The sequence below is a fragment of the Sinocyclocheilus grahami genome, unplaced genomic scaffold (assembly GCF_001515645.1).
Source record: "Sinocyclocheilus grahami isolate Dianchi unplaced genomic scaffold, SAMN03320097.WGS_v1.1 scaffold16.1, whole genome shotgun sequence".
NCBI classification, from domain to species: Eukaryota; Metazoa; Chordata; class Actinopteri; order Cypriniformes; family Cyprinidae; genus Sinocyclocheilus; species Sinocyclocheilus grahami.
In genome coordinates, this window is record NW_015505195.1 from 5,267,986 (window position 1) to 5,294,835 (window position 26,850).

At 39.5% G+C, this 26,850-nt stretch overlaps 1 protein-coding gene across 1 annotated transcript in view; it reads right to left on the bottom strand.

Moving 5' to 3' along the window:
- Positions 1-21,499, bottom strand: part of LOC107550513 (nucleolar protein 4-like) — a 41,281-nt gene extending 19,782 nt beyond the window's left edge. The window contains exons 1-2 of the mRNA XM_016231822.1: positions 20,915-21,499; positions 3,360-3,512 (exon numbers count right to left, since the gene is read on the bottom strand). Of these exons, the coding sequence (XP_016087308.1) occupies positions 3,360-3,512; positions 20,915-21,256 (495 nt within the window). The 5' untranslated portion in view covers positions 21,257-21,499. The remainder of the gene's footprint in view (positions 1-3,359; positions 3,513-20,914) is intronic.
- Between the last annotated feature and the right edge of the window lie 5,351 nt (positions 21,500-26,850).

A 26,850-nucleotide genomic window follows, 5' to 3' on the forward strand; every position in this document is an offset into this window, starting at 1 on the left:
CCAGTGTCTCAGATAAAAGAGAGGGGAGTCACACACACACACACACACACACACACACACACACACACACACACACACAGCTCCCTTTACACCTAAGAAAAGTGTTTGAGAAAGTACTCCTTATGAGCACCAGTAAAAAAGAAATTGGAGTTGCTTTGAATTGAACCAAAAATGGTCATTGTTTTTTTTCTCCACTAAATATCATACAAAAACTCTGTCTGACACTTAAGTTTTTAAGACCTCTCAGACTTCTCAGACAGTCAGAGAAAGAGACAGTAAGAGCTGTGTAGCTGGATATCAGTGCAAAATTAAATCCACTGTCTGTGGCTATTTTTTTTGTCCTATACCACTGGGAAGAAACATGATTTCAGTAATTGCTTTTCCTATTCAGTAAATTAAGGATCTTCTGCTTCCCAGATTATTCTCCTGAAAAATATCCAGTAATATTACATGTATTGCTGAGTTTCAGAAAATGTCTCAGCAAAGTCCCAAACTGTGCACAGATTTCCCAAGTCTGCTATCAAAGTCAGAGATTTCAATATAAACAGGATTTCAATATCTTAATATTGATTTTTCTGATAAAAACTGTGATTGCAATAAAAAAAAAATCCATGTTTGCTGTGCTTATTTGTAGGACTGCACAATATTTGTAGGATTGCCCCCAAATGTTGTGATTTTGTTTCAATATGATTTTCTAAATAAAAGTATTATTTATATACAAACCCGATTCCAAAAAAGTTGGGACACTGTACAAATTGTGAATAAAAACAGAATGCAATGATGTGGAAGTTTCAAATTTCAATATTTTATTCAGAATACAACATAGATGACATCAAATGTTTAAACTGAGAAAACGTACCATTTTAAGGGAAAAATAAGTTGATTTTAAATTTCATGGCATCAACACATCTCAAAAAAGTTGGGACAAGGCCATGTTTACCACTGTGTGGCATCCCCTCTTCTTTTTATAACAGTCTGCAAACGTCTGGGGACTGAGGAGACAAGTTGCTCAAGTTTAGGAATAGGAATGTTGTCCCATTCTTCTCTAATACAGGCTTCTAGTTGCTCAACTGTCTTAGGTCTTCTTTGTCGCATCTTCCTCTTTATGATGCGCCAAATGTTTTCTATGGGTGAAAGATCTGGACTGCAGGCTGGCCATTTCAGTACCCGGATCCTTCTACGCAGCCATGATGTTGTAATTGATGCAGTATGTGGTCTGGCATTGTCATGTTGGAAAATGCAAGGTCTTCCCTGAAAGAGACGACGTCTGGATGGGAGCATATGTTGTTCTAGAACTTGGATATATCTTTCAGCATTGATGGTGCCTTTCCAGATGTGTAAGCTGCCCATGCCACACGCACTCATGCAACCCCATACCATCAGAGATGCAGGCTTCTGAACTGAGCGCTGATAACAACTTGGGTTGTCCTTGTCCTCTTTAGTCCGGATGACATGGTGTCCCAGTTTTCCAAAAAGAACTTCAAATTTTGATTCGTCTGACCACAGAACAGTTTTTCACTTTGCCACAGTCCATTTTAAATTAGCCTTGGCCCAGAGAAAACGCCTGCGCTTCTGGATCATGTTTAGATATGGCTTCTTTTTTGACCTATAGAGTTTTAGCCGGCAACGGCGAATGGCACGGTGGATTGTGTTCACCGACAATGTTTTCTGGAAGTATTCCTGAGCCCATGTTGTGATTTCCATTACAGTAGCATTCCTGTATGTGATGCAGTGCCGTCTAAGGGCCCGAAGATCACGGGCATCCAGTATGGTTTTCCGGCCTTGACCCTTACGCACAGAGGTTGTTCCAGATTCTCTGAATCTTTGGATGGTATTATGCACTGTAGATGATGATAACTTTAAACTCTTTGCAATTTTTCTCTGAGAAACTCCTTTCTGATATTGCTCCACTATTTTACGCCGCAGCATTGGGGGAATTGGTGATCCTCTGCCCATCTTGACTTCTGAGAGACACTGCCACTCTGAGAGGCTCTTTTTATACCCAATCATGTTGCCAATTGACCTAATAAGTTGCAAATTGGTCCTCCAGCTGTTCCTTATATGTACATTTAACTTTTCCGGCCTCTTATTGCTACCGGTCCCAACTTTTTTGGAATGTGTAGCTCTCATGAAATTCAAAATGAGCCAATATTTGGCATGACATTTCAAAATGTCTCACTTTCAACATTTGATATGTTATCTATATTCTATTGTGAATAAAATATAAGTTTATGAGATTTGTAAATTATTCCATTCCTTTTTTACTCACAATTTGTACAGTGTCCCAACTTTTTTGGAATTGGGTTTGTACAATAATAAATATTATAAATGTTACTACTGTGATTTAAATTTTTTTTTTAGATATTTTATTATATACTGTAAAATGACAATTCTAATATTTAAGGCTATCACAATTAAAAATTTCGAGATGTTAAACAATTTATTTTGGTGGAAAACTACAGGGACACCTTAAAGGTTCTCTTTTGTTGACATCAGCCAGTTTATATGCTATTTTCATTGGAAGTTTGGAAAGACGGTTGGTCCATGTTCAGAACATTCAGATAAGTTTGTGTGGCGCTGCATTTACTGTGAACTGAAAACACAAAATAATGAGCTGTTCACGTGTAGAAGAACACAATGGCACTTCACTCTGAAACACACAATGCATAATCACACAAAGCCATAGCACGATTTCGGTTTTATTTTAATTAATTGTGAAGCCCTACTGAGAACAACAGAAGTCCTGATTCACAAAAGGGCAAACTCTGAGAAATACAATTTTCCTCTGGGCTTGGCGAACCAGGCAGCTTTATATAAGTCCCATGATGCAATACTTGTCACTTAGGTCTTGTCATGTTTGACAGCTTGAGAGGTAGTGATGTTGACTTACATTGGTGGGGCAGACGAGATCAGGTTTAAAAAGATTTTAGATTGCATCGTTTGTTTTTCACATATGTGGGTGGATGCGAGTCGGAAAAAGCTGGCCAGCATCGCTAGTATGCATTAGTGCATTGCTGCCTTAAAAAAACCCAAAGAGTAAATCCACAAAATGTGTTCTTTTATCTAAAGCTTGGACTCCTTGTTGCTATATAGACTATAATGGCTCAACATTGCGACAGGTGTTTCAAAATGGCTGCTGTTGCCCCAGCAACAGCCTCCACTCATTATAGTTACTCAGATGATAGTTACTCAGATGTTCTGTTTTAGAGTTGTTTGTGTGGTCATAAGAATAAGTAGAGGGGTGTTTTGCACATTGCTGCACACAAAGTCTATGATGCATGTACTTTTATAGCAAGAGTAAAGAGTTTCGCTGAAGTGTGTCTTGACTATTTTTTATGCACTGAATGATTGCAACTCACCGCTTTATAGGTCTTTTTCTGGCCGGCGTGTTTGGGTGCTCGTCCGGGATCTGCCCCCATCTCAACATGCATGGCATAGATTATATCAAAAAAATCCTCCACCACAGCAACCCGCTTCAAAGAGCTGTCCTGGGCCGCCCCTCCATCTGAACACTGTAGAGAGACAGAGAGAAAATGTGATTATGAAAAACAGAAGAAAGACATTCAAAAACTATGACTATTTTAGACTACAGGTAAAAGTGGCCCAAATTCCCAAATTAATTTGCTCACATGTGACTATCATCTGTTTTTCCATTGTGTGAACAGCACAAACCACATGGAATCTTGTTTTTCCGATTCTGATTTGGCCCCTTCCATATGTGTTCCTAATTCACATACAGGTCTGATGTTTTGCAATGAAGTCTGAACAGTCATATCATTGGAATCCATACTACTTTTACGTCACTTCAAATTGACATTCATTACAATTCTGTGATGTCGGGAGTCAATCCAAAGATTTTTTTTTTGTATGACAGCTTTCTGTGTACCATCTTTGTTACTGTTCTTTTGCACATGTTGGTTATTTCAGGGCCATTCACACATGTGAACCTGTTTTTGCTTTGAAAAACACAAGATGCGGGCAGTGGATGGGGAAATAAATCTCGAGATGCATTTTTTAAAAGTTGATCTTATTTTAACTTGAGGACCGTGACATGAGTGCAACGGTCAAACACATCTGTCTAGAGTGTTTACATAGACACGCAATGGAAAAGTAGCGTAGTGGAATGGAAAAACACATTCTGTGTGAATGGCCCCCAAGGCTTGCAGTGTGAACATGGCCTATCACTCGTACTTTATTATGCTTTTCACAACCACCGCAAATGGGTATTACTTGGTTTCAATTCAGGTTACTAGATTTCCCACTGTACATTTGTAAACCCTGGGTTAATGTTTTTATTTGCATATTCATGAGGTCAGTAACATTGATTGGACAAGTAACAGCTCTGTACAAAAACAAATAACACATTCTCATCTTCAATCCAGTTGCATTTGTTCGACATTTTCATTTTTCTCTCAAACAACGCCACTAAACAGCATGTGAAGTTTCAGCGACTGTACAAAGCTCATGAATATTTAATGACGTAAGCACTGTTTAGTTTATGATTGTTTGCCTCTTGTGAAACAGCTCGCAATATTAGCCCTGATGTAAAATGACAATAAGTGTAAAAACCTACAATCCGTGAAAGTCTTAAACCATAAATTTGCCCCCAACAATCCCTAGATTAAACCCATTACACAATTCCAGGTTTGTTTCAGACAGCTGCAAAGCAATTCTGTCTGTGTTTTAGACCAGTAAACTGTAGTCTTGTTTGGCAGCATGAGACTTCAGGAGTAAGAGTCACTCTGACAGGCTCAAAGGCCTCTGACAGCAGTAATGATACAGCAACCAGCTGAACTCTGCCTGCACCAGTCAGACTGGTATCTTTATGGGCACACTTCTTTACAGCTCATACATTATTTGAGTTCTGAGTTGCATTCTCCACATTTATGCTGATCTCAGTCACTTAAACAGCGCCTGGATGAGTGCTGTGCAACAGGGCTTTATGAGTACCGCTCCAAGGTTATGGTGGCTATGTATAAGGCTAAGAGAGTCTCTTTGTGTAGTGTATTATTCAGACGTTCATTGATCTGAATCTAATATTAAGTCCTCCACAGCTCAAGGGGTTTCTTACAAAATATCTCCACTGTTTAGATTTGTGTGCGAGAGAAAGAGTGTGGTTTTTGAACACTTTCCTGCAGCATTTTAAAACTAAATGCTTTCTTCACCACAGACACACACACAACCAGCCACCATTGCCACCTTCAACCCTAGTGCTTTCCATAAAGCTGACCCTGTCGCTATGGCAACTGGCAGCGCTCTCGGGCAGGTGTGCAGGGCAGCAGGTCATGTGACACCTGCAGGAACTCTGATTGCTAAGACAACCTTCTTATTCCCCCAGTCCCACACAGGCTCAACCGTCACATGTTCTTTGTTGCTCTCTCATTATTTTTTCTTGGCTTTACTTCAGAATGACACAACTTTTTCCAAAGTAACTGTAACTTATTTAACTTCTATTAAATGTGAAACAAAATGGAACTGCAAAAAGTACTGTTTTCAAACAGGTTTCCAGAACACTCCTCTTGTCCTGCCCCAAAATCACACCATTGGATCAGCTGCTCTTGCTATGCCGGGCTATACCTGAAGTCCCACAGTCCACTTTACACAGTACAGTACAATTTTTGGGGGGATTTATTACTAATAGCTTATCTCTGAATAATAAACTTGATTATTGTAATATTAAACTGGATTTTATTTTGGTTATTTATTTTTATTTATTTTAACATTGAAAAATTACACAAAAAAATTCTCACAAACATCTTTTCTAGACTTCAGTATTGCTTTCTTTTGTTTTGTTACAAGATTCTATAACTGGCATAAATTAAGCTAGCTTGTATTGCCTGTTTTAATTTTTTACACACACACAACAGCAGGTGGGGTGTAAAAGAAGGAAGTAGCAGTCATTCTCCTTCCTCTTCATACATTATTTCTCTCTCCCTAATTCTTTTACTGCAAATTTCTACTTTGATTCCCAGTGGGCCTAACGTTTCTTCCTGTATTCTCCACTTGTTTTGCTCTCTCTTTCACCTTTTCCCAAAGACACATTTTTTCTCTCTTTCTGCTGCTCTCCATTCCTTTTTTCTCCTGTCCTGCTCCATCTTCCCTCTTTCTCTCACTCCCCCTTTCCCAAGTGCAAGGTAATGAAGGTTGCCATGGCAACTAAAACCACTAAAAGACTGCACAGAGCAGTCTCGCTTTAATCCGGCCCTCTCCAGCCGTCCGGCTCGTGCATGCGTTCCCTCCTCTCGTCATAATTACCACTCTTATTATGCCATGATCAGTCAAACATGCACCAACCTGGTTTTCATGATCTTGGTCACGATGTGACCACGCCACACCTATGCAGAAACACTCTTCCTCTCTGTCTACCAGAGAATATCCTAGAAATGGTCCCTCTAGGAGGACACCAGACACAGGCTCTTGCAATACCTTTGAGAAGAAAGCATCAGCCATAGCAGTGGGGGGAGGACTGTGTGTGTTTGACTCTGTCCTACAAACATCTCCATCTTAGCTTGAATGCTTCATTCCAGTTGCTTTCACACATGTGCTCATAGACACAAACATTTTTTGTTCAGACACAAACATCTTTCCCCAATCTGAGGGCACATCACAGTCTGGGACACAAGTGTATGGGTGACTAAAGTAGGCCAGCAGGATCAGGGCGATCTGTTCAGCTCTACCCAAGGCCTAACTTGGGCCAAACCTGACACACAGCGACACCGTACTGCACCCATATAGATTCAAATATGGGCCAGTTCAGTGTTAAGTTACTGAATCACTGTGTGTGCAATAGAAACAATATATCACATTTAAATCAGATGGTCATCCCAAAATAAATCCCACTGCAAAGCATGGGATCTAATTTCACCCTAAAGTGGTTTGTTTTGCAATAATGACTGGCTAACTGTACATTATCTGATTTATTACTTCACAACTTTGTAAATAAATTAATAATTGGACATGAAATATTGTATTTCAATGACTCTGTACTCACACAATAACAATATGATGAATAAGATGAATATTGTAATTTGAGTTGAAATTGTATTATATGGGAAAAGGGCCTGCAGAGTACAATGGCTGACTATTTATTTACTGTATTTACTTAAAGGAACAGTTCCTCCCAAAAAAGTTTATTTACTCCCCCTCATGTCATTTCCAACCCATATAACTCTAGCCCACTAGGTGGTTGAAATGGTCACCTGCTTATTCTACTGTTTCAATGAACAGCATAAAAATGTGCATTTCTACCACTTAGTGGTCTGGAATGTGCTGCATGACGGACAGAAGAGCAGCGTTTTCACCACGGTTTTACTGTAAAATCGTTTAAATATCAGGCTCTTTTGTACTAAAATGGTTCTGCTGAAGCAAGTTATACGGTATAACTTGAACATGAGTAAATAATAACACAAGTTTTATTTTCGGATATTTAGGAAATTAGTTGACTGGGACAACGGCGAATAACCGTTTAGTGGTCAACAATATTTACAGAATGCAACAACTGACCAATCAAAATCAAGCATACCAGAGTGCATAAGATTGTAAAAAAAAATACATAAACAATGAAATGCTTGTTTGATTTAAATGTAGACCTACTATTTAAATTACTAATACAATAAACAGTAACCGATTGTGACAGCAGAAAGTATGATTCACACAGTGAGTGTTTTATCTTCAGTTAACCCTGATCAGGTGAACACACTCTTCTCAACTCACTCTTCCTCAAAGCACAAAAGAGCAGTGTTTAGATTCGCAGGCAGAGCTGACTGTTCGTTCCCGACGTGGAGCAACAGCGTGTGTTTAATCATTAAACCACTGTAGAGCTGAACTGGTGTGTGTGAGATACTGCTTTCTGGGCCTGAAAGTGCACGGTTTCATCATCCTCTCATCATTTTAAAGAAGCGCTGTGAATTGTCAGCAGCAGTAATCAGCATTTCCCCTTCTAAAACTCTCTCTGTCTCTCTCTTTTCTCGAGACCCAGCAAGCCTGGGCTTTTTCCAGATGTAGCATATTTTTCAATCCCCCTCTCCTCTTCTCTATCCCTCCTATTCTCTTTCTCTCTGCTTTTCTCTCTCTCTTTCTTTCCCTCTCTCACCCGTCCCGCTCCAAACAGCTCTGTTGCTAGGAGACTGGAGGGGCTGATTCGGCAAGCGGCCACCCCGACCCCCCACCCCCTCTGGCAGTCGCACACACACACACACACACGCACACAGACAGAGAGTCTCTGAACAGTCATACACACACAGGGGCAGTGAAGGGAGGGGGCAAGAGAAAGGAGGCAGCTGGGTCACACTCGTACACCCAAGCACGTATGCATGGGCCGACGGAGAAAAAGAGCCCTAGCAAATATTTACAGTGAAAAAGCTAAAGAAGACCTGATAGACTAGAGCAACATAACTGAACATGACCGATATGGCACCAAACAGGACACATTAGATACGTATACGTCTAAGATGCTTTTAGAAAATAATACTCAATAGCTTGAACCATAGAGCTTGAGTGGTCAGTAGCCTTTTCTTCACTGCTGTCAGATACATAGGCTTCATCAATATTAAGATAAACTAAAGCAATGTGTATGAACAAACACAGAAAGTACAAAAGTCTTTGCATCACAATGTCTTATGAGGTTAAGAATTATTTTTATTTGTATATTTTCTAAAGTAAATCGAGTGGTCCTTGGCTTTTCCAAACTCACCACCATGGTGGTAAAATTTTTGTTGCAAACATAGCAAAATTTATAACAGTGAGAGCAAATTGAGTGTTGTCTGCTATCAGACACCTAGACACTTAATATCCAGCAGTATATTTACGAATTGCTTTGTTTAAAGCTGCCATAACACATTACAGTGATATAGTGCTTGAGGGAAAATGGGGGGAATATTTGTATTACAGTGGAAGAGCCAAAAACGCGTGTGTTTAATCATTAAACCACTGTAGAGCTGAACTGGTGTGTGTGAGATACTGCTTTCTGGGCCTGAAAGTGCACGGTTTCATCATCCTCTCATCATTTTAAAGAAGCGCTGTGAATTGTCAGCAGCAGTAATCAGCATTTCCCCTTCTAAAACTCTCTCTGTCTCTCTCTTTTCTCGAGACCCAGCAAGCCTGGGCTTTTTCCAGATGTAGCATATTTTTCAATCCCCCTCTCCTCTTCTCTATCCCTCCTATTCTCTTTCTCTCTGCTTTTCTCTCTCTCTTTCTTTCCCTCTCTCACCCGTCCCGCTCCAAACAGCTCTGTTGCTAGGAGACTGGAGGGGCTGATTCGGCAAGCGGCCACCCCGACCCCCCACCCCCTCTGGCAGTCGCACACACACACACACACACGCACACAGACAGAGAGTCTCTGAACAGTCATACACACACAGGGGCAGTGAAGGGAGGGGGCAAGAGAAAGGAGGCAGCTGGGTCACACTCGTACACCCAAGCACGTATGCATGGGCCGACGGAGAAAAAGAGCCCTAGCAAATATTTACAGTGAAAAAGCTAAAGAAGACCTGATAGACTAGAGCAACATAACTGAACATGACCGATATGGCACCAAACAGGACACATTAGATACGTATACGTCTAAGATGCTTTTAGAAAATAATACTCAATAGCTTGAACCATAGAGCTTGAGTGGTCAGTAGCCTTTTCTTCACTGCTGTCAGATACATAGGCTTCATCAATATTAAGATAAACTAAAGCAATGTGTATGAACAAACACAGAAAGTACAAAAGTCTTTGCATCACAATGTCTTATGAGGTTAAGAATTATTTTTATTTGTATATTTTCTAAAGTAAATCGAGTGGTCCTTGGCTTTTCCAAACTCACCACCATGGTGGTAAAATTTTTGTTGCAAACATAGCAAAATTTATAACAGTGAGAGCAAATTGAGTGTTGTCTGCTATCAGACACCTAGACACTTAATATCCAGCAGTATATTTACGAATTGCTTTGTTTAAAGCTGCCATAACACATTACAGTGATATAGTGCTTGAGGGAAAATGGGGGGAATATTTGTATTACAGTGGAAGAGCCAAAAACGTGTGTGTGTGTGTGTGTGTGTGTGTGTGTGTGTGTGTGTGTGTGTGTGTGTGTGAAAGAGGAACTGTTTCAACAATGCAGGCGATACAGATCAGCTTGCTGCAAATCTGATAACAGGTCACCTCTTAAAGTCCCATCTCCACCCCATGAGGCCAGCAGAAGGTATAGACCTACAAATCGTTGAAACCCGTTCTCTCAGTGGGAGGTGGGGGATTTAGAACAGAGTTACGGGGCAGGGAAGCTGCGTGTGAATCTTTGTGCATGAAGGTCAAGGAAAGATGAAGTGTAATCCCTCCGTTCCTTTCCTTTCCTCTCCTCTCGTCTCCTCTGTTCAATCCACCGGCCCACTCTCTCCACCTTCCTGCCATTGTAAGTTCACGAAGCTCTTCCATTAAATCCATATTACATTTTTCTCTCTCTCCCTTCACTCTTTCCTCATTTCTAAGCCTCCCTCTCATTCAGCCACTCGTTATTTTCTCCCCTCCTCTCTCTCTCTCTCTGACAGGGTGTGACGGACGCTTTCAGCTCCTCGTATGGGCGCAGCTCTTCCCTGAGCTCCATCTGACTCCCTGCACCCACATTACCCAGACACAACTGATCATTAACTGTCATCTGCATTAGTCTGTCACTATAAAGCTCTGGCCTCAATCAAGCTCCCCTAAAAGTATTTTTGTGTGTCTGATGTTAAGTTTTTATGTGTGGTAGTCAAGCAGGATATTGAACATCGTTGTGTAACTGCTAAAGTCAACATTAAATCAAAATTAACCCAATTTTATTATCTTAATGCACATTCCCAGGGCTCATTATTCCAAAAAATGTATTCTTAATCTTTAAACTTTGTCTGAAATGAGTTTCCTTTTCTGCTATTGGGTAATGTTAAGCTACAGTATTTATGCACTATTTTAGCGCTTGCATTCATTCTTGCTCCATTCTGGTCTGTAACAGCCACTCTTCACAATCCAATCGATTCCCATCCCTTTTTTGCATTTAACATCAAATTTAACTCCAAGATAAATCATATTACAAAGTAAAATGGTTTTACGAGCTGTAATTCAAGTTGGCTATAGATCTAAATGGTGCATTAAAGTAGAAAAGCTAGAAAAGTTATCCAATATATTTACATTTATTTGAAATATTATGCAATATTTTTAAATTTTTTTAGCAAAGATGTTATAGTAGCAATGCCACATGAAGAAAGAATATCACATAAAATATCATATACAAATATTCAAAAAAATATAAAAGTATTATAATAATTAAAACATGTTTGTTTATTCCAAAGAGTCTATTTTAAAATCATTATTTTCGGTATCGTTTTTTGGCCCATTGTGTCCTGTTCAGCATCGACCAAAATTTTTCATCTTCAAAGATCCTAGCAATAATTCAAGACTGGTGGGCACCATCATATCCGATAGCCTGTGGGCAGCACTCTGACATATAGCATGGTTGCATTTCTGGCGAGTTTGAGTCCTGGCTCGTAGTCCTTTCCAATCCAGTTCCCCCTCTCTCTGCCACTTTCCTTCCTGTCTGCTCTCTGTACTATAGCTATGAATGCCAAAAGTAAACTTTTTAAAAAATAAAGAAAAGATAAATAATCAGTCATTTTAAAACCCATATCGATCGACCGCAAATCCGATGACCTCAAGCGCTACGGTGGTTATGGCCCTGCATAAGCCCAAACCACAAGAAATAAAACACTTGTTTGCATGTGGGTATAAACGTGTTCTATTCATGCTCTGAGGTGTCTGCTGGGTCATGTGACCAGAGCATGTGAGCGAAGCGGAGCGGTGTGACGCTCCGCTATGTTTTCCGCTCTATGGACGTGCGCTCCGCTCAGTCGCTCTAACCGCACAAGCAAGCGCTCCGTTAATATTCCGCTCACGCTCACCGTAAACCAATTCCCGCTCAGATCCCGCTCCGACATAACATTTCTCTAGTAGGCCTAATTGTTTACTGTTTGTAACGAAATTCTTGGATTATTGTCTAAAATTAAGCATGCTGATAAATAGCAATTATCATATTTTAGAGCGAAATTCTAACATTCTTCTTAATTTTATTAATTGTAATGTATTAATTAAAATGTATTAAATATATGAATCTAACCTTAGCAAACCTACCTAAAATGCAAAAACTGAAAAAGTGTATTTGATTTTCGTTAACTTTATTTCCGTGAAAATAGCTGCAGTTGTTGTGCAATAGAACATTCAAAACAGGCTCATTAAAACACAAACGCACAATTCTTAATTCGTGGCCATAATGTAGTCCTAGCATAAAAGAGAACTAGCCTATTCTACATTCGTTGGCCGTGATTGTCTGCATGTCATGATCGGGGCTCCGTACAACCGAATATAACCTTTATATATAACCTTTGTTTATTCCTTTATTATGGTATGTAACTAGCTCACCTTTTGCGGCACCATGTTTGCGTAGCACATCCTCGTGCTTTCTGGCATGTGCCGCTTCAGATTTCAATATGAATCTTTACTAACTCTCCCCGCACTCCCTCTCAGTTTCTTCTCCCTGCTCATTCTTAACTTACTTTACTTTACATTTATGTATAAGGCTTGCAACTTCGTTGAAACAATATCTGAACTCCATAACTGCTCTACTATTCTCGATCTCTACAGATTCTCGATCTCGAACAAGCAAATCACCAAACGGCATTCTGGATTGAGCGAGCGGCGCTGAGCGTTTTGAGCGAGCGGAGCGGAATCTTCAGAAAGGCGCTCTGCGCTCTTAAGGAAATATTACCACTCCGCTCCCCGCTCCGCTCACGCTCCGCTCCGCTCACATGCTCTGCATGTGACCCTGGTGTCATGGTATAATTGCGTGGTGGGGAGGGGGGTGCAGACAGTGAGACAACTGGACAGGATCACAACGCTAATGAGAGACTGCAGAAGTTAATTACAAAGGAGAGAGAGCGAGTGAGAGAGTGGCACAGAGGGTAGGAAGGCTGAATATGAGGAGGGGGAGATGGAGTGAGACACTCTTTTGTCCCAAAGCTGCATCCTCCCAGAATAGAGATGGAGAAAGCTTTTATTCGCTAGCACACACATGCACACATCCTCCCTGATCCGCTCAGGGAGGCAGCGTGTACCAGGACTGTGTCTGTGTGTGGTTATCTGTGTAGGTGTGCGAGTGTGTGTTTGTAGGAACTCTCTCTCTTTCTCTCTCTGGTAGGGGGGAGGCCCTGGAGCCAGTTAAAAATGGTGTTAATTTCTTCTCCTATGGGAGAGGAGAACGGTCTCTCCATGGCAACAGAGAGAAGGAGCCGAGGGGAGGAACACCAGAGCAGCACCATCCGTGACCCTCTCTCATTACACACACACAAGCACATGCGGTACACACAAAAACAAACACACACACAATGACAATGTACATCTACATATAAATGTACATAACTTCGCATATTGTTTTTATATTGTACATTCCTATAGTTTCAGACGCAAGGGTTCACGCACTTGGACCAATTCTACTTATGTGAATCCCAAAACCTCAAAAAGACAATAGTGTAAAAGATGAGAAAGAGGGTACTAGATCAGATCACCTACTTCTGAATCAAACATCTATTTCAAGTAGGAGGCTTCTCACTTCTAAGAGACAGACTGAAGTGGGTCAATCAAGCGGTTTGTGTGTGTGGTAGCACAATCAGAACAGTTCTTAGTAAATCTAGACAGTAACATTTTTGTCCTCTGATACGATAGCTTGCAGCTAACAATGCAAATGTTTAGTTAAATCAAACAAAAAAAATGTGAGACCGGTTTATTTGAATGCAGCAGATTAACTTCATTAAGCAGGTTTTAACTTTTACTACCATTTGAAAGTTTGGGGTCAGTAAGTTTATTTATCTTTTTTTTTTTTTTTTTTTTTTAATTAACACTTTCACTCAGCAAGTATGGATTACATTTATAATGTTACAAAAGATTTCTGTTTCAAATAAATGCTGTTCTTTCGAGCTTTCTCTTCATCAAATAATCCTGAAAAACAATGTTAAAAAATATTAAGCAGCACAACTATTTTCAACATTGATAATAATAAGAAATGATTCTTGAGCACCAAATCAGCATATTGAATGATTTCTGAAGATCATGTTACACTAAAGACTGGAGTAATGATTGCTAAAAATTCAGATTTGCCATAAATTACATTTTAAAATATGTTAAAAATAGAAAACAGTTATTTTAAATTGTAATAATAATTCACAATATTACTGTTTTTGTAGAAACTATTTTTTATCAATAAATGCAGTCTTAGTTAGCATGAGACTTTTAAGTTTAATAAAAGTCTCTTTCTTTGAGTTATTCAGTTTTTGCATGCTAGACTTTGAGGGAAATAACTGATTTAAGGACTTTTGAGTCAGTGCTGATGAAGTATTTGAGATAAAGAGAGTCTCTGTGTCAGTGGACATTGTGGTTGTCTTGTATGTTGCGTGTGGACAGCACAGTGCGCTCTGTGGGCTTTTCGTGTCGTAACCTGCTATTGCAAATGCATCATGCAAAACTGTTAGCATTCATGCAAATGACTGGTAGATAAAAGGCCACTGTTGAGGCAGAGAGTGTCTTTGGGTTTGAAGGGGTGGGGAGGGGAGCTGAGGGAAGGTCTGTTTAGATCCCTTTTTCTCCAAGGCTCTCTGCAGATATGCTCGCTAATTAATCACTTATCATAATGAGATTTTTGCCTGATTTTTGTCCTCAGTGATATGCTAATAATGGAATCGAAAAGCGGTTTGCTACAGTTTAACTCTGTCTCTTCTTCATGCGTTTGAGTGTGGATACGTGTCCTGTTGTCAACAACAATTTGGGTGGATATGTGTCTATTTTTGAGATCAGTCGCCAAGAGAAGCAACTCCGTCAGGACAGAAGACTGATCTCCTGATCCCTGCAGGCTGGACAACAGCGTCTCTTGAGAGTGTTTCTCTGCACAGATCAGCCTTCTGCTGACCTGGAGTTCTGAGCAAGAGAGGGTAGACGCTTAAAAACACACACAAACACACACACACACACTATGATGAAAACAGCTGACCACAAAGTTACATTGGACAAGGTGTCAGTTCTTAAGCTTTTTTCCCCCCTCAGTGTCTCTGATGCAAAGTATAATTTGATAAAAGCTTTAGAGCGTATTTACAAGTTGTAACAGCTAGTTTTTACAACATATCTGTAATGTATCTACCGTTTTGCTTTTCTTATTATTACCTAGTTATCGTATTACAATGGGTGCAAAATCATTAACTTCAAACATTTAATCTTGGCAGAGCAAAATGTATAAATTTCTCTTTTTCTTTCCATTTAAAGTTGTCCTAAAATTCACTTGACAGATAAGTCACATTAGGTTACAAATATGATGTAAATATGGTGATTTTCTGAAACACATGTATGTGTTTGAAACACCTGCTTTTGTAGAACCTCTATCATCCCTCAGTAGATATGATGGAATAAGCGAGTCGCAAACGTTTGACCAGGAGATTTCCCCCAGCTCAGAGAGTCAGTATATGCTCACGGTTGTCTTGCCACAGTCCCATACTGCAGAACACTGACTAAACCTTCCCTCTGCCACACACACATACACGGCAATGAGGATATTTCTGTTTCTGTTGGCATAGCAACAGAAAGCAATCATTTCCCTCACTTAAAATCTTGCAGCATACTTTCTTCTCCTTTGCCCCCTTAATAAGAAAAATCTTTAAAAAGTCTCCCTCTCACTTTTGAAAATCAACAGAGACATAGATGAGGAGGGAAACATAAGTGTGTGAGTGTTAGGAGAGCAGTGTGAAGTTTTACAGTGAGCTTTGTTAAATGTGAGCAAAAATCATCACAATTAAAAGAACCAAAGACTTAAACTACTTCAGTCTGTGTGCATTGCATTTATTTAATACACAAGTTTCACAATTTGAGTTGAATTACTGAAATAAATGAACTTTTCCACAACATTCTAACTTATTGAGATGCACCTGTATGTTATTGTCAGCATTTGTTGCAAATGCAGTAGATTATGAGACGAGGTTTTACAATAAACACTTACTAATAAACCAAGGCTAGTGTGAGATAGATTTTGAATAGTTGATGGACCATTAATCAGTTGTTGGTGACTATGAGGCTTTAAAATTACAAGAATGAACATCAGTAATGTTTTGTATATTATGCAATTGTTGTCAAAAGCATGTATTATTTTAAAGCTTGAATAGGGTGACATATAGCTATTAGTATAATTTGTCATCTCTATAATACAAAATGTTCAATATTTTTATATTTTATATATGTTAATTTCCCCCCCTGATAATGTATTAGGTTTTAGGCTGACTATTGATATATTATTTGTAGTAATAAATTATTTGTAGTGAAAGTTGTATTTTTTATATAAAAATCAGTGATTGACTAAACATATACATATTTAACATAAAAATGCATTAATAAAAAATTTTAAACTTGGTGAGCATAAGCATACTGTTCAATGGTTCGGGGTCGGTCAGATTTTTAAAAATGTTTTTAAGTCTCTCATTCTCACCAAGGCTGCATTTATTTGATTAAAAATACAGTAAATAAATCAATATTCTGAAATATTATTCTAATTAAAAACAGCTGTTTTCTATTTACATATATTTAAAAATTTATTTTTTTCCTGTGATGGCACAGCTGAATTTTCAGCAGCCAATACTCCCAGTCTTCAGTGTCATATGATCCTTCAGAAATCATTCAGATATGCTTATATGGTGCTCAAATATCTTATTATAAACAATATTATAAAGAGTTATGCTGCTTCATATTTTTTTAGGATTCTTTTATTAATAGAAAGTTAACAACAACAGCATTTATTTGAAATAGAACTTATTTGTAACAACAAATATCATTACTGTACATTTTTAACAAATGAATGTGTTCTTGCTGAAGTATTAATTTCTTTAAAAATAAATTCTTACTGACCCTAAACTTTCAAATGGTACTTAAATTATGTTACTAATAATAAAATTTATCAATTTTTGTGATATAGGGCCAGTGAAACTGTTGGCAGGGTAAGTAAAACCCTGAATGACTGACCCGATTTGTGGCAGCAGAAAAAACTTAAATTTTAAACACCTGTGAACTTGTGGTCACAACTAAATGTGACGTTTCCTGTTTGACTGCGTGCAAGTGTGTTTTTGCTCCCAGTGTTAGCCACAGGACATAACAGGTGATAAATGAAGTTACTCCCCCTCACTAGAAAGAGAGCAACAAAGAGAAAGAGCAGAAGCTGATCAAGAGAGAGGGAGAGAAAGAATATTAAAGCGGTATAGAGAAAGACTTTGACAGACAGAGAGCAGAGGGAGCTTGTGATGCCCTGCAGCTGAATCGAGCACCACTCTCATGAAACAAAGTTTACAGTGGGCCTATGACACAACAGATACATATTTAATAGCTTTATGAATGATATGTGCACTGTGAGCCCAGTCAGTGCTGACAAAATAGCATGGACTGCTTGACTCATTTGCTATTAGTGGCTTTTTTGCTTCTCTTTCATCCACAATGACAGTGTAGCTCTTTTGAAACCAAAACAGACAGAGGAAGATGAAGATGAGAAAGTTCTGATAGGAGCTGGTAGGGAGCACCCTGGGTGAAGTCAGTTTTGAGTTTATTGCGCATGATAAAGAGAAAAGACTGAGAGAGAGTGACTAAACGACAGCGAACACTACCTGTCTCTTGTCTTGACGCAAAAATAGAAGTAGGAAATAACAGTAGAACCAGAAATGAAACATGTTAAAGAAGTGTACACAAACCCAACATGAAACTAACTTTTACACGATGAAAACCGTTAGCTACATGTATTTTGGAATGTGGGAGCACATACTGTAGATATTATGCCACACTTTCTCTGTATCCTATCACTGTAAAAAGGTCCCCGGTTGCCTCTGTTCCTCTTATGATTCTGCTCTATTTTGTTTGTTCTTCTTTCTTTGTTTGTTGTCTAATTTGCGTACATAGAACAGGTTGAGAAGGATCCCCTACTGTTCCAGTTCTTAATGAGATAATAACGCTGATGTGAACATTCACTTGCTTAGTGTGTAAGCGTGTGGATGGTTGCGCTTCCTTGTTCTTGTTCTTTGTGGCATGCTGGTTGGTTAAGAACATGGCAGGGTGGGTATGAAAGGAAGTGACCTCAGCTGCTTGAATTCATTACCCTGCATGGGAAAGCTATCATGTTCCATATTTTGGTTACTGTAAATTGTGAGGCCATAGTGTAAAACACACACACACACACACACACACATGTATATATATATATATATATATATATACCAAATTTAAAAATATATTTAAAAAAATGAATGAATAACTTTATGATTTAATAACTGAATTATTAAATGGAACTTAATTTAATTAATAGTTTAATTAATACAATTAAAAAAATAATAGACCAATAACCGCCTCAACCAATGGCATGAGTTGGGTGGGGATATTTTTTTAGTCACAACCAATGGCAGATGGGGGAGTGTTTAAAATACCTATTTGAAAACAGTCATTAAATTAAATTTTGACAAAAATGCTAAAATGCTTTAACAGTGATTGAGCAATGATGGGCCATTCAGTGATTTTCTATGCTCTTCCATATGGCCATCGATCAGATAACCTCTCCCATATGACAGAACTGGTCATCTGTGTGACTGACAGATCGTTTGTGAGATGTAGTGTATGTGTATGTGTCATGCAGTGACAGGAGGCTGTATTAGGATGCACAGAGTCTCCACAGAGGGACAGAATGACTGATGAAGGGTAAAACAAACACAGCATTAGGGAGTTGTTAAGTAATGATAGTGAATGCCAGTGTATACAGACCTCAGATCAGCCACATGTCCTCAGAGAAAGAGAGAGAAAGCAGTGGGTGGAGAAATGTGCGTATATGCTGGTGGGGGAGGGCCGTGTTTCTCAACAAGTAATACATATGTGTAATTATGAACTTCAGTTTCACATCTGACTTGCACATTCATTCCATTACAGGAGCAATTTATGGATAGAGAATATATCCATAAATCAGGCTCACTGGACGTCCTTTGGGTAGTTAAACCGACACATCTGTGTGAAGGGTTAACTGTGGCAGTAGATGTTACAATGTTCAGAGTTCTGCCTCATTTCTTCTTAATACAGTCTTATAAATGAAAAGCACGCTGGGAGCTGCCTGTTAGGAGCTGTCAAATGGTTGCATAGCAATTATCTGCTAACGAGGATTAATCGATGCTAATTTAGCTTTGGTTATTTAAAAAAAAAAAAAAAAAGAAGATACTTTTCTTTTTTTTTTTGTACAAACTGCTCACTTGGTGGCTCCCGTTGGCATGATTACTGATCTTTGTTGTGTTTTTAAATGCATAGTCAAACACCTGGGATTTTATGTGAACAGTGAAACAAGTATGAACATTAAAATACTCATTTAAAAAACAGTCGTCACCATTGTTTCTAATTTGAGTGCTTATTTATCTCAGGCTGAGGTGTGCCAGCCTCAGGGGAGTCGGTCCTCCTGGATGCCAGACAAAGGTCTGTTGGTGGGACCCCTTGAGGGCAATACTCAAAATGGTGTCTGTTCATGACACCCTGAACAGCATAATGCACCAGTGGTAGTCGAGGACCTCCTAGTGTTCAAGAAAACAGTCACTTGGGTGTATATATCAGCCTTTACAGTACATTAAATTTGGACATTTTATATTCTAAATGAATTAAAAAAAAAGAATAAACCCCTACTGTAATGATAGGTATTGATAACTATTTCTGTCCATTAAACTATTATTAAAACTATTATTGGCCAGACCGGGTCTTTAAATAAGCTTCGTGACCAACTGCCTTTATGCACCGAACAAATGAAACATCGAGCATCCTCGGGGTGCAGAATTTTTGTCCATTCCTTGGTCATCAAACTGATTCTAAATGAACCCTTGCTTTGGTTGTCTTTCTAATGATTGATTCAGTCATAGTCCTGGGATGTGTGAAAAAAACGCGAGCATTGTAGAGCAGAACAGGTAGGTTACCAGAGCAACGGGTGCCAACCGTCCGCTCCGCCCTCATCCGGTACAGAACAATGCAAGAGCTTGCTTTCCCTCTCCAGAATAAAAACGTACGAGGCACGATGTTGAAATAGTACAGCATTTCGCATTACACTTGCTCAAACGCTGTTTTTATTCCATGTTTAATGTTTGTTAAATGTCGCACATTGATCGGCGAGCGCGCGAGTGTCAGTGCCTGAGATGCCCACAGGAGGAGGAGGATGGTGCGCGAGACCCTCAAGTGGTCCACGAGAGCAGCTGAAGTCCCTCAAACACTAATTTCTCAAACGATACTGATTCATTTAGAGCAATATAGCTGTACTTTAACGTCCACCATATCGTTAGCCCCTAAGCAAAACTCTCGCGCCCCTCTGCGCTCCGGCATCCCCAGACCCCAACAATTGGGTACACGAGCTCACCACACGCGCGCTCCCGCCTCCAAACGTCCAGTGACATAAAGCAAAGTGAATAAAATAACGTTCTCTCAATCAACATTATCATGATTTGCTGGGATAAAAAAACGAGCCACGTTGTGATTTTCTGTGACATCCCGATCCCGTCAGCAGGACAACGTCATGCCAATTCGTCAGATACCATTACTACCGCCGTTATAAGAGGGACCGGCGTTGCTATGGCAGCCAGCTCTCAGAGTAAGACTGTTCTGCCCGGTTGGGGTGAGGGATGAACATGTCGGTCAACCCGAGGTGTAAGATTGAAAAGTTGCGCACAGTAATGTGGGCTGCGCGTAGGTGGAATCAAACGAGCGCTGTCCCGAAGCATATTGAAAAAGGGCTACAGCATCAGCAGAACCATATTGAGAGTTGAAGTCTTACAATCACATTCACACAGACACAATTCACTCACATATAGTCAACTGAAAAAAAGCACTTTACCGTAGACTTGACAGGGACGTACAGGACGGGCTTCCCCGATGGCTCTTTCTTGTTGTGCTCGCCCAAGATGTTGCAGCCGACCTGAAAGCCTTTGGACTTCACCCAGAATTTGAATTTGGCGTTGATATGGCTGTTGTCGACATAGACACCGTCCGACTCCTCGTTCTGTAGCAGGGTCTGCATGATTTTGTTGTATTTTCGGCGCGTGACGGTCTTTGTTTTACCCGAGTCTCCGTAAGTCCGGAGACACCAGTCCTGAAATTCGCTGAACATCTCTGCCTCCAGCACGACGGGACTTCGGCTCCTTTTTGTTAAAGACGCGCATGGTTTCTTAGTTGCCATCCCTTCCTCTTTGTGAGCCGCGAGCCCCTTTTCGAAACGATCAAATGCAACTACAAAGCCTGAAAATGATAGTAGACTCCCCCTCCTCTCCCTGTCCCGCTACGAGGATGATCGCTTCGACACCGGTGCTGGAGGTCCACCTCCGCTAAACAAGGCGAAAAAAGTCGTATTATGTGTGCCTGTTTCGGCCAGTCGCACACCTGTTTGCAGAGACGCCTCGCCTACTGTCCCAAACCGCAACGGCAAATGTCACTTGCACACATCATCCGCTGAGGAACTGAGAGAGGGGGCCGTCCTACCAAGCGGGTATCTCCCACCTGTGCGTAAACGGCTCGAGGACCAGTGCAAGTGGGAAAAACCCCGAGGGTCAATACCGTAAATGTAAAAACACACTCACACACAGGCACAAACCTTCCTGGCTCCAGAAAGGGGTAAAAAGAGCTCGGCGTAACCGACTTTAACGGCCCACTTTTCAAACCGACCGGCGCGAGACAGCGTTCTATTCTGGGATGTGGCACAAGCCTGTTGATGTCATACGGGCGCGAGAATGTTTAGCAAAAAAAGACTCGAATTATTTTAATAATAACGTTTCAAATAAAAACGCTATGCGGGTTAAAATTGACCGCCGTCACGCGATAGGACTGTCCCACTCTTTCCACCTGTTTGAATCGGACCTGCGCGTGCACTGCTGCCACCACGCTAGAGACCGTCCCAAATTGGCATCTCTCGTTTAGAATCCTCAAGATTTAATAGCTACTGGTATTTTTGTGACAGAAACGTCTTCCGTGGCGTACATTAAAATAAAAAGCAGCCGTAACGAAGTAGCCTAGGCTACTATGTTTTCTTTATATCTTAGACTTTTTTTCCAGGAAGTAGACTGTGTGCAGCGCGTGGACGCAGTGGTTGCAAAGCGGGTAGGCAGTATCTGGTGTCGCAATAAAGAGAAAATTCCGATTCAGACAAAAGGGGGAAATGACTTTATATTTCTAATAATCAACATTAGCGAAAATATCCCTATTGCGTATATATTGAAACTGAATTAAAAAAAAACGCATTTATATCAACATGGTTCAGATGTTTTTGTTCTCTTGTAAAATAACAGTGGTTACAAAACAACAAGCAATGATTATAAATGGGAATTAACTTCTCATCTTTGAGCACTATGGTGATTTAGGGGTATTTTTAACATTAAAGTAGCCTATTCTTCTCAATATAACAATTTTACAATAATATACAAAACGTTCAAATAAAACATATTTAGGCCATATTTAAATAAAAGCCAATATTTTTTCCCATTTATAATCATGCACTTGATAAATGCAGGGAATGTAGTGAAAAATGACCAGTGCAGAAAACCATTGACTGTCCATTACAAATGATTTGTTTTCTGTTTAAAAATGTGTTGAGTAAACTGTTTAAAATTATTTGTTTACTTATTTATTTGATGGTTTATTAACTTACATGAAGAGGGATTCTGTTAGTCCAACTCTTAAGGTTTCAGGTAAATTGAGCTGAGTGCTCTGTTGTTGTAATAGAGCACTCAGTAACATTGTGATTAGCTCATAGACACCCAGCAGCACTTTGCCCACTCGTGAATTTTAATATGTATTGATTTGTGATAACAATAAAATGAGTGAAAATGGTGAGCGTGATTTGACCAAGTACAACATGTTCCTGGATCAACATCCTTGTTGATCCTGGAACATCATTCCAATCAACCAATCAGAATTGAGAGATAACTTTTCAGGAAATGTCAGTTTTAGCCTTACAATCAGGATTAGGTGCTTCTACACCCTTAATCAGCTATCATTTCCCTATGATTTTAGGAATAAATTATGGGTACGGTTAGGTTTAGGGGTAGGGATTGGATTAAGTCTGTATTTTTGGACAGTAATATTGATCCAGGATCAACAAAAGATGTTGATCCAGGAACATGTCTTACTTGGCAAAATCATGTCGACCACGTGTCCCCATATGCGAGTGCTGGTATGTGAGCATCCTCTCTTTCTCTGTGTAGTGTGAATGCTCCGGGGCTGTGTCGAGGACCATGCTGGGACTGCTGGTGATGTCGGCTGCTGTTGCTATGACAGCAGCTCAGCTCCAGCAGCTGTAGAAGCAGAACAGGCCGCCTGTATCTGCCCCATCCAGACTGCATTGCCTCACTCCAGAATCTTCTCTCAGTCCTAGAACCTGTTTAGAGCTATAAAAGGTTTCCCTGGGTCTAGAATCACTTCATAATTTCAGAATCCTCCCTGAGCTCTGGAATTCTGTCGAAAGTGTGAGATTTGATGGATGAAGCTGTCAGGAATGTGTCCCTTTGATGTTCTCCGATTCTTAAAGGGGTATTGCACCTTGTTTAAATACCATGTTCATTTTGCCCAGCAGCTAGTATTGACTAGTTAGTTCCAATAAAATGTTTGACTGACAGCACTAAATCCTCTTTGATTGGCGCAGCCTTGCATATCTGTCCCAGATGTTCACCCCTTTATTAGAAAATATATTAACAAACCAATTAACATCACAAGGCAAGGCTATATAGATTAAATAGATTTTTTTGTGGAAAATGTATTGAAATCTTTTTATTTTTTTTATTTTATCATCTTAGTGAGAGTAATCATTTTACTTTTCTCAAAAGACATATATACTTTTTTGGTGCTTTAAATGGCTTGATAATACAGAGAAATTGTGCAGAGGTTTTTGAGATTTTTTTTCTATTGGTTTTGCAACAGTATTGCGTTAACCTGTGTAAAAGGATAAACAGTGTTGGAATATAGCATTGTGTGGGCATGTATTAAACTAATTACTTGATCTTTCCAACATCTTGAAGTGCCATAAAAATACATAATTTAAGTTAGCTAATTAGTAACTATATCAAGTCATTTATGAACAAGATAGCTAGTTAGAGTGATTTAGTAAGACAGTGGCCCTTGAAATTAGACATTTATTTGCTAAAAATAATTCAAGCATTTTTATCTGATAATGTGTATTACAATCATTAGTATATAATAGGGGAGGAATTTTACATAAACCTATAATACATTTTAAAAATATAAATTACTATTAATATTTATTGATCATGGGGCATGGCTTTTTATGGAAATACTATTATAAACCCACAGACAGAAAATATTTAGGTAAAAATTTTGCAGGTAAAACTGCACGAATGAGGGACAACCGAAATATTTTCTGAACATCTTGGTCACAAATATCTGCCTTTTGGAAAATACACATAGTTATTCCACAGATATGTGGACTTATTAAGTTCCATTAAATTTATTGACAGGCTTTCAAGGCATTATTGCAAAGTTTGAGCTTAAGTTTGAAGTCAGTGTCAAACATATAAGTTTTCATTTTATTGCATTTTTATTTTAAGACAATTTAAAAAGTAATAAAAAACACCTAATTTGATGATGATTCAGATATATTGAATACATTCTATGTGTTTTGGGCAGTCATTTCCCACTTATTTCTTTTATAATAAGCCAAACTTAAGTGTACATAACTAACAATACTGGTGTTCACCTCTATTAAAAAAAAAAAAACTCAATGCAATGTGCTATTCAGGTGTGAATTTTCAACTGAGGAAATTTCTCTTAGTTTCATAATTTGGACCAAACTCTGGACAGAGATATGCAAATTCCAGGTCCGGCCCGTGATTGGTCTGTTTTGGGCCTGAGCATTCTTTCTGAGTTAGCAGATCGGCTCACATGACTAATCGCTGACAGGCTGGGAGGTTAAAAGCAGAGCTTACCCTAATATTTCTGCATCATGCCTTCTGGCTATGATTAAATGTATACTGGCACTGAAGCGAACACTCTTATTTTTGTCCTTTTGCATGTGTTTCTATGAGTTTATGTTCCCGTGTCATTCCCTTTCTGTGTTTCTCTCTTCGTTTTGGCCACACACACAGTGCGTCCCACCAGCCTTTGGCTTCAGTATGCCAGGTTTCTGTTACAGCAACAAAGGGTGTATCTCAGTCCCATTGAGAGCATGTGTGTGTGCAGAAGTGAATGGGAGAGAAGGGATTACGGTGCCAGTGCAGAGGAGGCAGCAGTTTTGTATGGATGTGTGTGTGCACTCTGCTGCTTATATTTGCCGGCTAAGGGTGGGTGTAACTAAATCTGCGCATTAGCTTAGAACTTAGCTTAGGAAAAAAAAAACTGTCACCCTTTTTCTTTTAATCTCTCCCTCTCTTCCCTTCATTTATCTCTCTATTAAACATCACTATTAAAACATCTTCATTCTTTTTGTCCTCCTTTACCTCGGTTTCTTCCCATCTTTCTCTTCCTTGCTGTAGGTTGCTTCAATTTTCTTCAACATCCTTCTGCACTAATATCCAGTTACGTCTGTGAGAATATAGATTTACATAATAAATAAACAAGCTATAGAAACAGCAAGAAAATAAGACATTAACAAGGGATCCGTGACTCCTGGTGTGTCATGTGGTTATAATAATGACTGTATGTGTGCAGCACAAAATCTTTATTCTGTCCCTTTTAAGACCTTTTGACTTTTTTTGACCTTTGCCCCTTCAGATTGGTGCCGGAACACCCTGCAGCCTGAATTACATTAGGATCAGCTGGTGGGATGAAAAGGGGGAGGGTGTGTGTGTATTTGCGTAGGGAGGGGGTTTATCATTTCACATTGTTAATAAGCCCCTCACTTCATAATTAAACTCCCATTAATACTCTCCCCTTCCCCCTTCACAGGAGCACAATGATGAACCTTCAGCAATCGTCTCCATAACCCTGTCATTTAGAACTGGAGGAGGGAAGGAGGCTGGAGAGAAGCAATCTCTCCTCCTTTCAGGTCCCTCAAAGGGTCACATGACTCATCTCAGCCTTACAAAGCCTTGTTCTCTAACTGTGGTGATTAGTGTCAAGCAGGAGATGTAGTCTCATCCTGGTTCTGAGATGTTTAGCTGGATGCACTCTGATGTTGTGTTTAAATTAAAGGGAAGCCTTAAAGACTTCTGTCATCATTTACTCAGCCTGATGTTCCAATCCAAACATACCTGTGGGAAGATGCTGTTGTGTTGGAACCCACTGACTTTCACTGTATGGACAATAACAGCTGAACAATTCTTCAGAACATCAGTTTGGAACAAAGTTTGGAACAACATGACAGAATTGTTATTTTTGGGTGAACGATGCCTTTAATGTAACTGAATGTCCTTTCTCCATTCATCATATCTGATGCCTGGTCTCATCTGGTTCTTTAGCCAAATAAAATGAAAATTTTACCAATCTAAGGGGCCTAAAAGAATGAAAGATTAAGAAAGGAAAGCAGAGAGATTGAGAGGGAATATGTGAGAAGTGCTGAATCGGATGAAGTTTAAATGCTGACGACGAACATTGATATTTCTTAGTTGATCAACGATGAGGAGATGACTGATGATCTATTCGCTGCTGCCACCTTAAGTTCAGCCATGGAACTTCACTCACAATGCAGTATGTTTTTGTCTAAAAGCTGCTGAACTAGAGAGAAACAAATAGTTTATTCTATACATTTACTTTTAATGGCAACACTTTCAGAATAATGACCAAGCTGACACAATTTTTTAATTAATTTATTAATGTGCAGTGAATGCAGTC